This window comes from Lonchura striata, chromosome 1 (assembly GCF_050655825.1).
Source record: "Lonchura striata isolate lonStrDom1 chromosome 1, ASM5065582v1, whole genome shotgun sequence".
In the NCBI taxonomy this organism is placed as follows: Eukaryota; Metazoa; Chordata; class Aves; order Passeriformes; family Estrildidae; genus Lonchura; species Lonchura striata.
In genome coordinates, this window is record NC_140703.1 from 107,849,526 (window position 1) to 107,867,001 (window position 17,476).

A 17,476-nucleotide genomic window follows, 5' to 3' on the forward strand; every position below is an offset into this window, starting at 1 on the left:
AAACTTTGTTTTTTAATACTGCACATTCAGGAAAATATGCTGGGCTATCCCAGTAATATCTGGAAAAACAGCAGCAACAGAATAAACTGACATGTTTATCAACTTACATTTGTTTTTGAAATATACATAAAAACTTGCCTTGAATAAAATACATAAATAAATAAATGGGGGGGGGGGAAAGCACACAAAGGCCAAAACAACACTGTGGAAGCAATAATATGAAATAATTTTATGAATATTTAGTATAATTTAGTATTTTTGCTAATCTGATAGTCAGAACATCAACCACAACCAATGATGGATTGGCATTGTCAATATATTATACATTATGAACACTCAGAGTAGATACAAACCCTTGTCATGAGGCATCTCTGGTTATTGCTTTTTTCTTCTTTTTTAAGACTTGGTGAAATTTTACAAAATAGGACCTTCTATTAGAAATACATCAAGTTCAAATGACCTTGACCTATGATACAACAATCCTAACAAAAGAAGTGTTCAGTCACGGTGTCAAATGCTCCATTTCAGCTTTTCTTCTGCATTCCAGTGCACTGTTCACATTAATCCAATGGGTTTTGGAGTAGCCCTTTTTCATCAATGTGCAATTCTCGTAACAAAGGTAGATTTTCCTTCCTCTTCTCCCTTTATTACTACTGCTGTCCCCACATGACCCCTCCACAGTGTCAGGTGTGTGAGCACCTGCCAAAGGTGGTGTCTGTCTGTGATCACAGGTCACTGTGCTCATTCTGAGGGTTGAGGTCAGTGCAAAGCACACAGGTTTCACACACACTTAGGAGGATGCTGTGCATTTGGAAACAGAGCTTGTGCTTCACAAAAAGGGATGGTAACTCTTGAAGACACCAATTAAATAATTAGGGTTAGCATGGAAAGAGCTGTTAACTGTCTATCCCTTAATATCTTTAAGAACAAATTATAAAACATTCTGTGAGGGATGTCCTCAAATAAATTCCTTAAGGGTAGGGAGGTGGACTGGATGACATCCTAAATTCTATATTTCTGTGGCTGTGCCATCACTGTGCTTGCTTGATCTCACATGAGTGTAAGTCTGCACAAGCACAGACCCAGAGGTAGGATGGCAGATGCCAGAGAGAGGAAATTTGAAATGATACATCAAGTATGTGAGGGAGAAAGTGAACACCTGAGCACCTGGAAGAGTTTTATATGCTCTTAGTAATTTTTTTTCTGTGAAAATCTTTTAATGTCTGAGGTTCATTAAAAAAACTTAAAAGATAAAAATAACTTACTGGTCCACAATAGGAGCTGCACAGAACAGGAGTACAGGTATTTTAACTTATTTAATATGTACTGAAAGGTTTTATTTAAGTGGTGAATGGTAAATCCATTTTTATTAAGCAGAAGGTATATGAAACTAAAAACCAACTTTGAAGAGCATAACTTTCTAACATTCAAACACTAAGCATTAATGTGACTATACTGGGAAATATGCAGAGTAGGCGTGCTCATTTCTGAGGAAACTTTCCCACTGGCTATTTGTAAGAAGCGGCTAATGACAATGTCTTTGGCCTTGACAGTCTCCATGTTCCTCTCCCGTGATATCTGCATGCTGATTTGATCCACGTTAGTCATGATTAGCTCCGAGGCCAGGATCTGGGTGGGGGATGCCCTGTTTGCCGTGCTGTCCATGATGTACTGCTTGTACAGCTCCACCAGCTTCTGCTCCAGGTAGTCGTTCAGGGCGGAGTCGGAGAGGGGCTGCTGGTGGGGCCCGAGGCTGGCCAGCCGCCAGCACGACGAGTGGCCCTGGCCCGGCCTGCGGATGGTGTCACTTGCTGGGGGAGCCTTCACAGACTCCATGGCAGGAGGAATCTCTGAGGACTCCAAGAAGGGGCCAATGCCGCTGTCACAAGCAAAATCCGTCGTGACCGAGCTGATTGGCACCACGTAGTCCCCAGCTATATGCAAGTCGTTGTAGTTCTTGCAAATGCTCTTGCAGGAAGGTGGAACCAGGTAGGTGACTTGTTTTGTCGGCTCCTCACAGACATTTGTAGCTGGAGGTGGCTGTCCTGTGGGTGTTGGGTGCTGGACAGGTTGTGGGAGATTGTCCTTCTGCCTTCTGCTGTGCTTGCTACCTCTAGAGCAGACTGAGGAAATGCACTTGCCAGCAGATCTGCATCTTTGAAGGAGGCTTTTTCCTTGGGCTTCAACTGAAGAATAATTAATGGGCCTCATTTCATACATCCCTTCATCAGGCAGACTCTCATAGAGCGCAGGCTGCAGGTCTTCCCAAAGGTAGGTGATTCTATGAAGGTAACCTTCTGACAGCATCCTTCTCCAAGGGACGGGAACCACCAACAGACACAAAAATGATAAGAAGTAAATTACAAAAAGTTAATTTTAAACTCCCTGAGCTGTGATGGCATTCGTCAGTCTGTTACTAGCTGCAAAGAGATGTCTCCAATTTAGACATGAACAAGAGTGTCTCTGCCTTACCTGGGGACTGGAGCCAATGAGTGAAGTGATCAGCCAGTGTCCCTGCTGTGCTGAATCTCACCACAACATATCCTGTATAACACAACCTATGTCACGTCCAGTGCATCCAATGGCAAGTGAATTGTGGAGAGAGGGACAAGAAGTCTTTTGTTGTGGAATTGCTGCTGTAATAGCTTACAGTAAAATACATTTGCCCTGGAGTTCATTAAGAAGCCAGGGGTTTCCCCCTTTTTCTCATATGTTTTTAAGAAGCTAGGGGTTTCCCCCTTTCTTTCATATGATTTGAAGCAACTTTTGTTGTATGTGGTTTGTCAGCTGCATTATGATGATTTGAGATTCATATTGAGAGTATCACCCCTTCTGTTCCAGACTAATCAACAACTGTAGGTGTGGTTCCTTTTTCATTAAAAAATATCAGACCATTAAATTTGCACTTTGCACTTCTGCATTGTAATTAGGATAGAATTAATTGTTTCTACCTTTTATATGTGAAAATGTCAGTGGAAAAAGCAAAATGTTTTGGAGGCATGATTCATCTGGCCTGATTTAGACACCTAAATCAAAATTAAATTAATTGTGTCCTAGATTTGCTTATCACTCTCTAGTTGCTATAACAGGATCTTAAACTAGATCCTAGATATAGATATCTGCAGGGTACTTTTGAAAAGACTGATTTCAGTACAATGCATAGGAAAGTGCACATTTTAGAAGTATTCCAGCTCACTCTTTCACTGTGGGATTAGCTGTACCACAGCTCTGGAATCAGTTTTCATTGCATTTCTGCAAAGGCACAGTCGGGTTCCAGCAGTCACTAACTCTCTCCACTCCCTGAGCAGGCAGCTCAGACCCAAAAGCTGCACAGAAATGTTGGTAATTAAAGAGAGGATTTGCCAGCAAGGACACACATGCTGCACACCAGTAAATGTTCTGCCCAAGATTTGGCAGCTCTACTACCAAAAAATTGTTTTAAATCCACCTCTGTCTTTTTTTTTTTTTCCAAGAGCTGTGAAGGGTACAATCAATGGGAAAGATGTTCTAAAGAAATTGTTTGGTCCAGCAAAGAGAAAGTAGATTTAAAGAAAAAATAGATTAAAATTTAAATTATTAAAATAATTTCTTTCTTTATATACTACAAGTGGTCTTTTCTAAGAATGAAGGGACTCTCATTTATTAGTAAAGTTTTCATGTGTCACAGTTGGTGCAAAATGCTGCACTAATAATTGTTGGCTAAATCCTAGAGCATGGAGATAGATTTTGTGTAATAGACATAGATTCCTTATAAATGTTATGGAGGAGACAGTGTGAGAAAATACTTTCCTTGTGGGGAGGAAATCAATTCCACACCATTAAGAAGATAGAAGAGAAAGATTAAGAGAAAATAACCTTCCTTCAGGCAGAAATATTAATGGGAATTAGATGTGTCCAAACACTTGCTTTGGTCACCCTGGATTCTCTCTGTTGCTGACAGTTGTGTGAGATTTCCCACAGGCAGTAACATTTAATTAAAAGTGACCTATTTACATAGAAAGGGGGAAAATCATGTTTGGTGTTTTGCAGTTCTTGTCATATGCTGCTGTTGTCTTGCTTTGGCTTTTAGCTGTAATTAAGGTGCCCCCCCATAGAAATCTTAGCCAAATGTTAGAGCTGCTCAGGTTATCAACTCTCTCTTCTGCTTCTGTTCCCCCCTTTTGCAAAGGCTGTTCCCTTCCCTCCACCATCCATGGCCCAGATGTCTTTATTGCAAAGTCGCCACTAACTGTGACTAGCTTGAATCTGGAACTGTTGTACATTTATTTGTATGTTATTTTTAAGACAGATTTGCAGAAATGGGTGGAAACGTAACATGTAGCCTGTCCACTGCTCAACCAACATAGGCAAATGCAGTTGTGTTCAGCAGCATGTGACACTTTGGTCTTTCCTACTCCCCAGATGTGAGTTGTTTCTGCCATAAGGTGCTACATAAGGGAAATGAAACCATTGGTTTCATTTCTTTGCACTGCATTCTGCTTTGCTTATTTTAAGAGTGTTGGAACATACTGAGACAGGAGTGGAAACAAAAGAATTGGTAAATTCAAAAATATTAGGGACTCATTGTGCTCAGAGTTGTGTGTGTTGAATGAGTTACAAGATTACCCTCTGAATCTGGCAAAGATTGCCACACTAATCTGGCTCTTCCAGGAAGAAATCTCTGCAAGGAAATCTGATAGAAGTTTTGATAAGCAGTGCTGAGAGCATGAATGAAAAAGGGAGGTGCATGTATCTCTGGTGTTTCTTGTCCTAGTACTTAATATTTACCTCTGACAAGTTATTTTCCCATCACTCCAACTGTCATGCAACTGTGCCACCTTTATTTTTTGCATTTTAAATCTGATAATGATTGCAGTTTTCATTAATTCTGCCTTCTCACGTGTCTTCTCTTAATCCCCTCTCCATGCCACAGACACACATCCACCAGGATTCCAAGGGCACGGAGATTATATCTGATGTCTTTCAGTATTTGGGTTTCATGCTCCTTAAATCCTGATTTCACTTACATCTGCCTGAAAATAATTGCATAATTTTTTGTTGTACAAGGAAAACCAGTCCCTTTTACAATTCTGATCTGACACATTTTGCATGTAAGGTAAACAGAAAGAATTTTCCTTGTGTTGCTGCTGCCCTAGCAATGGGCACTGATTACATTCTGTCTAAGCCTAGTGGAGATAGAGGAAGAAGACTGCCTGGTTTACAGTGTCTTTTCTATCTGACATAATCTTTATTACAGTCAGATTACCTTAAAAACTCTTAGGTCTTGCTCAAGGTTTTTGTTCAGTTCTTCAGCAGAAGAAAAGCTTGAAAGCAGGATGTTTAAGGTCACATGGAGAATCCATGGGAATTACCAGTGTGTGGCAGCAAATTTGCTAGGTTGTAATGCTTGTAGACAGTGCCAATGTTTGCATAAAGACCTCAGATTACAGTCTGAGAGCAGGAAAACAGAATGGGAGTTCTTGGCTCAGGATAAGAAAAACACTTATGGAAAGCCTGAGAAGTGTGCACAAAGAGATATGATGTCCTGTTCAAAAACCTAAGCAAGATGAAAAGTTGCTAGAGAGAATAGAAAGAACATGGTGCCAGCTGGGATCACAGCTCAGTGGGGAAAGGGACATTCTTCTGCATTGCAAAAGGAGGGGATAGAAAATCATAGAGGAGACAAGCTTGGATATGTCTGTCAGATCCCTGACCAGGTCTCTGAATAGCATTAAAGTTGTGCTGCTGGGGACTGAAGCTCGTCTCTTATCACAGGGTATACCCTGAGTTCTAGCTGATTTACTAGATGGGATCCCAGATGACAGTCTCCCTGTCTTGAGCGAACTCAAATCCTATGGATCTGTCTGTAGTATTTTTTTCCCTATTTTAAGAGACATTTTTCCAGTTTGTGGAGATACAGACAGATCCCCTCAGTGAGGTGTGGGATCCACCTCAGACTGCCAGACACACGTGCAAGAGTCCTGGCAAGCAGAATAGTCTGTAGAACAAGCTTACAAATATTGCAGGATCCATATCTCACCTTCCCTTGGGGCTGGTGTGCAACAGCTCCCAGGAAACCTCAGTGCAGCCAGCATGTGGAAACTAGGATAGTGAAGAAGGCAGTATAATGAGCTGTACACGTGGGTAAATAGAGTCTCTTCTTAATGCCCGAAACCTACAGATCTTTGGTATCTGAACCTCATTTGGCTTGGATAAATGCTAATGACAGCAAATTGTGCAGTGAGAAGGACACATTTCACAGAGGGACCTGCACAGGCTGGAAGGTGGGCCAGCAACAACAGCATCAGGTTTAACAAAGGCAAGTGGCAGCTCCTGGATGACACAACCAAAGAGCCCAGCACAGGCCCTGTGGCCTGGGGAGCCTTGCTGAGAGGGACCTGGGGGCCCTGGAGGACAACAAGGGGACCCTAAGCCAGCAGAGCAGGGCTGCAGCAATGAGGAAAATCAGATCCTGGGCTGCACCCATGGGGCACAGCTGGCTGAGACAGAGATGGGAGCATCCCACTCAGCACTTGTCAGGCTACCCTTGGAGCATCCTGTTCTGGTCCCAGAAAATTCAAACAAAATGTGGACAGGCTGGAAAGGGTCCAGTGGAGGGCCAAGAAGTTGATCAGAGGGCTGGAAAAGCTGCCTTGTGAGGAAAGTTTGAAGGAGTTAGGACTCTTCTCCCTGGAGATAAGAAGACAGGGGGAAGGGGACAGCTGATCATAGTATTCCAGTGCCTGCAGGTGCAAAGAAGATAGAGGCTCTCTCTTCACAAGCAGCCACATGGGAGAAGAGCAAAGGGCACAAGTTGCATTGGCATGGAAGCACAGAATCACGTAGGTTGGAAAAGGCCTCTAAGATCATTAAGTCCAGTCATTAACCCAGCTACCATGTTCACTGCTAAACCATGTCCCCAATGCTCCCAGAGATAAGAGGGAAGAGAAGGAACTTTTTTACAGTGAGAAAAATCAATGACTGGAACAACCTCCCTAGAGAAATTCTGGAGTCCCCTTCGCTGGATGTTTTCAAGGTGGAATTGGACAAGGTTCTACATAATCTCATCTAGGCTTCCTCTCCCATGAAACATTGGACCAGATGATATTTCAAGGTCCTTTCCAACTTAGGCTTCTCTCCAGCTACAATACTACAATAGCAGTGGCTACTGTTTGATGTAGGAGTGGTTCACTTTTCCCACAGCAGAGGAGAAGATGAATAGCTACAGGGTGGTTTTGCACAAGTATCTGAATGCTGCCCGCTACATTTGTCACTTCCTCTCCCTGCTGCTGCTCTGGAAGACTGGGGCCCAGGAGATGCACCTGGAGGCTTTTTAAGCAGTCACTGTGAGCCAAACCACTCTTGTCCCCTCCCCACATCTCTCTTGACTCTCATCTTTTGTTCTTCCCACAGGAGAAAACATAAGCCCTGTTCATCTTCTTTATGCACGTCAACAGTTGAAGAGATGCAGAAAAGCTGGAGTACCTCACCCATGGGGGAGTGTGGGCTGGTTCAAGGAGAACAAGTAGATTTGAGAGAATAAGAATCCTATGTATTGAGAGTATGAGGGAATCTGCTGGAAGGATAGGCTAAAGGAAGAAGAGAGGAGATATCTTCCACAAGAAGTCTACTATATTGTTGAATGCTCTTGTTATACAAACGCCTACCAATTTTTGATCATGCGAAATGGATGGCAATGGGTTTCAGGAGCATTCTGCTTCTTTAATTTAGAAACAAATATATTCTCAGTGTATTTTTATATTTCAATTCGGTTGGGGGGACATATTTCCATAAAAATATAATGAAAACTGTATGTTAGTAAACATAGCTTCTTGAGCTCTCAAAGTTTTCCACCCAAGTTTGTTTTTCACCCAGTTCAAGTTCCTTGAAACATCATACAGACCAAGCCTGGTTCATTATTTTTCATACTTTTCTTCATCATCTATGCCTATACAATGTTGGTTTAGGACCCCATCAATCTGGTTGGATAGCATTTTACGTCTCATATCCACAGCTGTAAACAACAGCGTGAAATCCGAGGCAGCAAAGAATCAGGCTCCACATCATAAGGAAGACTTGACTACTTGATATGTCTAGCCTGTGCTTTTATCATTTTCTTCCTGGGGTCGAAATAATTTCATGTCTCTGGATGTCTGTGTTAATTTTAATGAGTTGTTAGCTGTTATGAGTAAACTACATGTACTGCAACATTTTGAATCTAAGCATTTGAAGTAAAGAGGCAATAAATCCACGTGAACTCTTTCAGAAGAGAATGCACTTTCTAGAAATGAAAAGCAAACATAAACAGTAAAGCATGAAAGACAGAAAAGGCTGAAGGTGTTTCCCAGAAGGAGTGAAGGAAATGGTCCACAAAAAGGCATTGAAATGTTAGTCATGTGTGTTGCAGAGAATAAAAAAGTGGGGAGAGGAGGCATGTTGTGCATGTATGTCCTTGTTGAGCTGTGAATTTGCAGCAAACGAGGAAATTCACTAAGAATTGGAAAAAATGCAATAATAAATTTTCTTTGTTTATAATTTTTAACAGCATCGTGTTCTCAGAGAAGTCTCATCTTTCTTCTTATGACCTTTTTTTTAAATATGATGCCCATATTAATCTATGTTGCTGCCTATTTTTATAGGCAAATAAAGTACTCCAGTCACTTAGACAGTACAGTAACATGCATAGAAATTTCAATAACAATATCTTAACTATGATAAAAGCAACACAGCTAGTAAGGCTCACTTTAAAAATATTCTGAAAAACCTGTTTAGTCTGATTTTATAAAAGTCTTTAGGAGTATCAGAGGAAAATTTTTGTTTTCATTTTGAAGCCTCATTGCAACCACAGTTGGTCATGTTTGTGAAGATGGCATCTTAGAAATGTTCTCATCACTTCTTAAGGCAGCAGAAAGTGTCTGTGGGCAGAAGCTGAGACTCTGCAAACACATGTGCATTCAAAACACAAAAAGTGCATTCTCACTCTACCAGTTATAAGCTGTGGTGCCACACAAACAAAACCAGCCATTTTGATAAGCAAGGGCAACATTTTCATACATTTATATAATGTGCAGTATATTTTAATTCTTACCTCCAAAGATACAGCAGCTGACCAGGTACAGAAAAATTGATGTCTTCTGACTAGTTTGAAGCTTCCTGTGAGTCTGTTCTACCCCAAAATGCAATGTTCTGTTTTTATTTCCTTTTTAATTACACTTCTAAGATAACATGTGTTTTACTTCTAATCCTCTAAAGCAAAGAAGTATAGAAAGAAAGTCCCATAGGAGATGAGGGGGTTTTATAACTGACTGAACTGCAACACGCTAAACTTGCTTCCTCTTTTATGTCCAAATGAAACTTCATTGTGAAACTGTGTACTGTTAAAATAGCTGATTGCAACACACTCAGTCCAGGCAGCTGGACTGTTGTAAGAAAAAAAGCACTGGTGAGTCGAACACTCAGAATAATCTTAGAGAATCTATTCATCTGTTGGCAGCTTACAGTGCACCCCTTTTCAGGCATCACTCTCCTTTTAGCTGACATGGCGAGACATCTTTACAGGTCAAGGTTGTCAGACCAAATAGGTTGGAAGAGTGAGGTACCAAAGCAGAAATGCATTGCACAGCAGGCCTACTTTGTTGTCTGCAGACCCTCGTACATATAATCTTCCACCAAGCAGCACAGTACATCTGCTTTCTCGTGTTTTGCTTTGGCAAACTTCACAACACTTGTCAGGACAAAAGTTCGACCTGAAAGTTAGGCCTTGTCTGTTTTAGCACTCAGTGCCAAACTCAGGAAGTTTGTCTTAGGAGGTCAGTGGATGAAAATACCTGGGGCAAGCAGGAATTCATCCACCAAGTGTGAGGTGTGAGAACAGTGAATATGGCTTTGAGATTGGTATTAGAGTATTCCTTAAGGTCAGAAGACAAATACTGTTTGAAACACATGCCTGGACTTTTTAAATTGAACCCAATAGGATATACAGATTTTGCTTTAAAAGGCACCATTATACATCCATACATTGCAATAATAAGAGAAATATATTAAAAATATATTTTAATTCTCAGTGAATTTTAACTTCCTCATTCAGTACCATGTGTTCTTCTTAGAAGCCTCCAACTCTGCCAGCCAGAAACAATACTTCTGTTAATGTCATTTTCCTAAATATTCACTATGATGCAACATATGATTTGGACTAATATCAAAGACTTCTTCCGAAGTCTTCTTAGACATAGTAATGAAAAAAGTACAAGTGTCATTCTGTCCCTACCTACACATTTGTGGCTAATTCGTACAGCAGTTTAACAAGTGGTATTGCACCCAGTCATATGCCATGCTAGGATCAACAGCATCTAAACAGCACAAAAACTGGACAACACTGGCAGTTTAATGCAAGTGTCATCAGATATCTTTGCTGTAAAAGTTCTCCCTGAGAAAACAAAGCTACTGTTGTAATAGACCAACTCTTTTATGCTCAACATTAACATTGACATGATTGTTATTTTTTCTCTGATCTCTCATTTGTACTATGGACCAATCTCAGGCCTTTTCACGTTTATACTGGCCCAACACTTTTTTCCATGTTTCCTTACCTGGATAAAATGCATTGAGGAAAGCAAGAAATTAATCTCTGTGAGGTTTTACCTCTTCTGTAGGTCTAGAGAGTTCTATATCACCAAAGCTCAATATTTCTAGTTAGACTGTTGGGAAAAAAAAAACTTTGGTAGTATAAAAAAGCATTTCTATAAAGGTCCTCAGAGGGTTTTCAAAACATTATTTTAATAATCTAAATCCATGCAAAACCAGGAAGATACAAATGGACAGGTATTTTAAAGTGCTTCTACTGCCAGAATAGCACAGCTATCCAGAAGCACTGTAAAATCAATCTACTATCATAGATTTATCTAAGTATGGATTTAAGACTTATCTTCAGGCACCTAGATTTGCATAAAATAAGTGACCTTTTTTTTGTCATGCATGTCGAATGTTTTCAGTTCTCTAGGAGAACTCATTGTCTGCATTTCTGCATAGTAGCTTTGTGTACCTATGGAAGGGAGACATAAAACTGTAATTTCTTGTCACTGAAGTTGCACATTAACATCCTGACAGTCTAGGCTCTTACAACACCCACTTATTCTAGTAACCTTTTCCACATTCACTCCTGACCTTGGAAGAGTTATCCTCAGCTAACAAGCACTGTCCTATATGAATTTTTGCCATGTGGTTTATAAACTGCTCTGAATGCAGCAGTCTGAGGGCCAGATCCAAATCTGAATGAGCTGGGTACGACATACCAGCACGTGACCCCTTTTGCAAAGATCCCCATGTGGGCTGAGCCTCCCATGCCCAGTGAAACAGATATGAGAGAGAAGAAAGCTTCATCACTTCAGGGAATTTTTCAGTCAATCTCTTAATCTGTAAATGTGGTTTAGATTGTGAGGCCATGCCAAATTATTTTTGTCAGTGCAATTCACTACAGCAAACCAAATATATCAAGACTGTGTATCCCTATCCACACCCTGCTCCCCCCCACAAAAAAAAAAAAAAAAAAAAAGAAAAAAGAAAAAAGAAAAACATTTCAAGTAAATTACCATGTTTCCTTCTCTACCACATTATTTTACTCACAAGGAATTTCCTTGAGGAAATTGCTTTAATTTTGATCCTAGGTTGTTCTGACCCTTAGTTTTCTATTTCAGTTCAAGAGTTTATCTTCAAGACAAATGTGCCAGTTTTTTGCCCTCACTCTGCTTTGGTTGGCCTCTGCTTAGCCTGGGCCTGTTATGTCAGAGAGTGCAAAGGCAGCTGCCTGTCAATTGCAGGTGAAGTGTTTATATTCTAGGAATGATAAATTTGGATCTTTTGATAAAACAATATTCTGTAGCTTTCTGTTAAATTTAATAGTAGGAATAAGTGCATAAAATTAATCAATTTTCCTGTACATATACTCAAGCAGGTATGTACACAGTAAGCTCTCTCTGGTTATCAAATTATTTTAGCTCTATTCTTATTTGGTATGTATGTACCTTTAACCACACCACCTTTAATTTTGAAATTTAAAAGGTTAAAGATATCACCTTAAGCTTATGACCTAGTTTATAAGTAGGTCCTATTTGTGCAATAGGACAAAAGGGATATTTTCAAACCTTTGGATCTTTGGAAGGAAAGATTTTATGGGAAAGAGATAAGCATGTTATCCAGTACTCCATCATAAAAACAATAATGAATTATTTATATTCCTTACAGCAGCAAAATCAGATACATTTCAAGCTTTCCAGTATATGTAGAAGTTTAATTTGACTTGAACTGAAAACCCAGTTTTCAATGCATTCATTACACCAGTATAATCAATCATTTGAGTAAATGAACAGTCTTTAAACAGGGAAGAGCCTTCATCATATACAGTTATTTTTCCTCTTCCTTCATTGCTGGTAGTAGACTGATCTACTACCAGCAATGAAGGAAAAGGAAAAATGAAGGTAGTAGGTAGTAGAATGATCTACGTAGATCAGTAGAATTCTCAGCGTAAAATGTGATTCCCATCTTTCAAATGAGTGCCAGGCAAGTCTGGTTTTGCGATATCTCAGTCCAGAGGGAGTCTCCTGGATTAATTACTCCAGCCCTCTACTTGCTGTGTGGAAAAAAAAATGGTTGTGACATCATTCTCTTGGCCATGCATTTCCAAGGAGGAGAAAAAGACCATGGATACACAGACAGCCCTTGCATTCTAGAAAAGGTGAAGGAGTTTTGGTGCCCACACATATTTGCTGTTGCCAGCTGTCCATGGCCAGTGATTGCCCACACAGCAATGAGAAGTCTGGCTGTCCCTGGGGCCCGTGGCCCTAACTCCAGGAACTCATGCAGCACAGCACCTTCCATGTAGTTATATCCATCAAGGTCTGCACCCAGAGTATGATGCTTCAAAGTGAAGCAATTGTTTCATCACACAAAACTGACCACTAAATCTTTTAGTTAACTACAGAGGCATTTGTAATTAAAATACAAATAAGGTAATAATAGGCAACATTTGCTGCTTTTTGTGCTACTTCTAGTCCATTAAATATACAATTTATTCCTGTGTTAAATTCCTTTTCTCCTTCGTGCATCACATAAATATTTAGTTATATGTAGACATTGCTAAGGTTCAATCTATGTACAAATCAAGGAAACAAAAGCAAGGCCTTTGATATGAGAAAATTATAAGCAAGAACATTGCACCTTCTGATAAAATCTCCAAGGCCAAGGGGAATTTGCTTTGGGAAGTGATAACAGTATTGGATATAGCATATTGAAACTGATCTACATTATATTCCCAGCACTGGTCTTTTGTAGTTACAAGTAGCCAATTAGTGAAGTCTTTTTAGTTCACGTTCTTTTCTTCTCTCACTAATTTGCACTAACTAGGAGATTGATCTTGACACAGTTCAGAAATCTTTCCCTTCGGTCTCAACCTCTCTTCATTCATAGCACCTTATTTACTTTTAGTAGTCAAACTGTTCTGCCCATATCCTTTTGTTTTAATGATCACAAATGGTCACTGATGTATTCTGAGCAAAGTACCTTATTGTACAAGTGATCCCTCTGATGGCAGACACTATCCTGAGGTTTCCATGCATAACCGCACATAAACCTTTAAGCCTTTAAGCAGAGCAGGAATCATCCTGTAAAGCATCAGAAGGCAGCAGGCTGGGTGAACTGCTCTCTTTCCACTGTCTGTGTCTGGACAGAAGCAAAAAACTTCTCATCATCTTTTTTTTTTTTTTTTTTTTTTTTTTTTTTTGTCTCCTTACTAGTACCATGATAACTTAGAAACGGATGGTTTAAAACCAACAAGAATACCTATATCTAAATACTACCTACTTTTTAGCACCCTCAACTAGCAACATGAATAAAAGGTGGTCTAGAGTGTGCAGATATAGAAATATATTTACTGAAATCCTGATGCACACCACAGATACTGTGCACAGTTTGATACCCCAGGGTCTGATGCACTTCAGTCAGCAGCAGAGAAGAGCCTGACTCTCAGCACACTGTAGAAAGTGTAAACCACAACTGCTCCTCAAGCAATGAAGCAAATTATTCCCCAGCTCAGCAAATGGCATTATCAGTACCTACCTCTCATGTTTGCACCTTCCACATCTTGTTAGACAGTCTTCTGGGGTCATTTTTTAAGCTTCCCAGGATGCACACATTAGTTGTGATCCTTTCACAGAATTTTTGTTATGGTAGGCCTCATCATTCCTTCAAAAGTCAAATTTTAGAGAGGAAGTTTAACAATTACTTTTTTTTGGGGGGAGGATGATTTTTACTCAAGGTGTATCATTCCTCTCTAAGTATTTAAATTTTCAAAATATGTCCATATACACTGAAGGTTTGGCTGTTTATCTCAGTTTTAGATTTATTTAATAGTTTTCATACATTTAAAACTTCTTTAAATGCTTGAAATTTACATAAATCATTTCAGCAATGTAAAATAAAATTTTTATAAACCTGAGTGTGCGTAACAAGTAGAAATGATGAAAATTAGTATTTCAGGTATCACACAAATAAAACAGTTACCTCAAATCCCTGCATCCAAGGCATCTCCTGCAGAATAAAAAAGGGCTTAAGTTCCTAACTATGTCAGATCACTTCCTACCATAGGAAACTCCCAGGGATGTTACACTGAATTGTTTGCTTCACAAGTCTGAAATGATTACTCACTCATGCTCACTGAAATAAGTAGAAGATAATTGCATCCTGCCTATCAAATAGAAAGGTGTTAAACCTTTGGAAACTATTGGACTACTGATAAAACTAATCAGTAGGTTGGGAAGGAAATATTTTTGTTGTCTTCACCTTTTATTGAAAGAGTATCTTTACAGATGCAGTGTCTAAAACAGAGATTCCACCAGCCCACACCATCTCAGGGAGAGGGCAGCAGAGCTGAAGTGTTTTTACCAATTTTGACAGAGCTTGACTTTCTTTTCACAAGATTCTTTTTCTGCTTTCTTGCCTCTGGGTGAGCTCATGATTCCCTTCTCAGAAGATCTATAGCTCTAATAAACTCTAAGCCTCAGCAAATCCCAGCTGATTAGAGGAGGAGCTTGTTCCTTCACCTGGCTGCACCTTGAGGACAAGGAAGACTATTCATCTGCAGGACAAGGACTACAGTACCTGCAATGTTCTTCCTGGCTTTCTGCCAGATTCCCACTGAGGCTACACACACCCTCTAGGCTAAAACAGGATATTCCTAAGGAAGAACTGGTTAATTATATTATAAAAGTTTCAAATGTCGTTTCGAAGAACAATAAAGATTGTCTGAAAGACTGCCTACCTGTACAGAATCCTGTCATATGATACATATCCTGGTTCCAATGCTTGCATTTAGTCTCTGTTAAAAATAAATCGTTCATCCAGCTGCTAATGTACCTCTTGGTTCAGTGACAACTACTCACTTGTGGTCAGGCTTTACGAGCAAAGAGCTGTTATCTGTAAAACAGAACTGCAATAGATAAGGGCTTTCTTTTTTAGTTTTGTTTACTACACATCTGTGTAACAATAAAATTTAAGGTAGTCAGGCTACTAAGAAGGGATTTTTTTTTTTTGTTAGTGTATCAAAATACTACAAAAAATTGCAGAAATCCAAGAAGTGTTAGAGCAGTCTGGTTTCTTTAGGTGCATTAGTACATATCTGTAATTTCTAGGTGGAGCCATCCCATGATAATTGGGTAATTTTCATGGGGTTTTTTCCTCAAGTACTGGTTCTTAATTTGATTCTGATTTCTACATTCCTCACTTTCTTACTCTTCCATCTTTCCAGCAGTCAACTTTTACAGCTATTCTAAATTCTGTGTCAGTAACATTCATTTGAAAATTTTGTCAGAAAGTATCAACAGAATAAGCAATTGATCTGCTGAGTATTTTTAACAAAATATTGATAGAAAACCCTCCTGCACTTTGGTCCATGCAAACCAGAAGCCACCACTGCACACAAGGCTGTTTTTTCTTTTCAGTTAGGTAATCATGGCTAACCCTGCCATGAGTGAAGAAAAACTTGAAAAGCAGAAAATGTGAGGGTCTGGATCAAGTGTGGACAAATCACTAATTCCATCTGCTAAGAAATTATGTTCAGCACAGTTTGCTGCTGTTGAGCATTATCCAGGGGCATAAGACCTGCCAAAGGAAGTGAGAGGGAGGAATGTTTTAATGGAAAACTTTCTGAAAAGCAGACTGAAAGCAAAAGGTCACTGAGTTGATTTTTTTGAAAGAGATAGTTACTGGAAAGGGGCAGAAAACATGAAATTGAGCAATTAGACAGGCATGGAGAACCAGGCAAGTTTTTTCAGATGGAGAGTGCAACTGAGATTTTGCAAGGAAGACTGGTAGGGAAAGGTTATTTAGCTACATGAATAAGAGGAAAACAATTTCAGAAAAAAATGGATCCAGTATGGTTTCTGAAGAAAGCAAACATATTTACTTTAAGATGGAACTCAGGGAGTTAATGAAAAGTGTATATTTGGTGTGGTATTTAGGGGATTTATGGAAGATATATATACATATTCAGGAAGACTGGGACAGAAACAATATAAGGATTTAGAAATAAGAGCATTTAAAAATCTAAATTACGAACCAGCAATGTGTCATTGTAGAAAGAAGACAAATATTATCTTGTGCTGCATTAGGCTGAGCATTTTCTATAGTTTGAGAGAGCTGATCCTTCCACTCTGCTCCAACCTTGAAGATACTCAAAACCAAATGGACACCGTCCTGAGCAACCTGCTCTCACTGACTCAGCTTTCAGCAGAAATTTGGACCAGAGGATCTTCACAGGATCTTCCTGCTTCAGCTGGTCTGTGATCCTACACAGGAAGGAGGCAGAAAATACAGCATTTGGTACAACAATCAACAAATATTTCTCTGCAAATGTTTGCTGCTGCTGCAGCATAAAAGAGCATTGATGTGTGAATACAATACAATCAAATACACAAATATGTGTGACAGTAAGCACAATAACACAATAGACAAAAGCTGCATATAAAACTAGACAAAGAAGTAGCAGAATAACCACAAAGGAAGAAAATGGAAACTAAAGGTAAAGAAAGATTTTTTTTTTCCTCAAAGTAACATTTCATATTTGAGAATTGGGGCTGCATTGGTAACAATGCCAAAATCCTCTGTTTCTGAATGCGATCTATAAATATTACATGACTAATTTTCTCAACTGCTAAAACAACTTAATAGCAAGCATGGGTTTACATAACACTTCCAGGGAAACAAGACAATCTCCTGGATTTTATTACACAAAAGTTGAAAAAATTCAAGTGATTTCGGTAACCACTAAGCAAAACACCAAAGACTGTGGCCACGGGCCAAATAATTACATTTTCATAGTGTGAAGTATGAATGCTGGCATCAAGAATCCCAAAAGAGCAGAGAAATTTCTGAAAACCAGTAAAGGGCAGGAAACTCATAGATCAGGACAATGTGAATTACTTCTAAATCAGTATTAAGGAATGTTTGT

At 39.4% G+C, this 17,476-nt stretch overlaps 1 protein-coding gene across 9 annotated transcripts in view; it reads right to left on the minus strand.

Moving 5' to 3' along the window:
• Positions 1–217: 217 nt before the first annotated feature.
• Positions 218–17,476, minus strand: part of TASL (TLR adaptor interacting with endolysosomal SLC15A4) — a 28,009-nt gene continuing 10,750 nt past the window's right edge. For 5 of the 9 annotated variants that reach the window (XM_085585495.1, XM_085585490.1, XM_085585476.1 and 2 more), the window contains 3 exons: positions 16,586–16,814; positions 14,089–15,457; positions 218–2,308 (listed from right to left, as the gene is read on the minus strand). In XM_085585495.1, the coding sequence (XP_085441621.1) occupies positions 1,435–2,308; positions 14,089–14,138 (924 nt within the window). In that variant the 5' untranslated portion in view covers positions 14,139–15,457; positions 16,586–16,814 and the 3' untranslated portion in view covers positions 218–1,434. Of the gene's footprint in view, positions 2,312–9,067; positions 14,066–14,088; positions 15,458–16,585; positions 16,815–17,476 lie in introns of those variants that run through there. The other 4 variants (XM_085585469.1, XM_085585483.1, XM_085585510.1 and 1 more) reach the window with 4 other exon arrangements.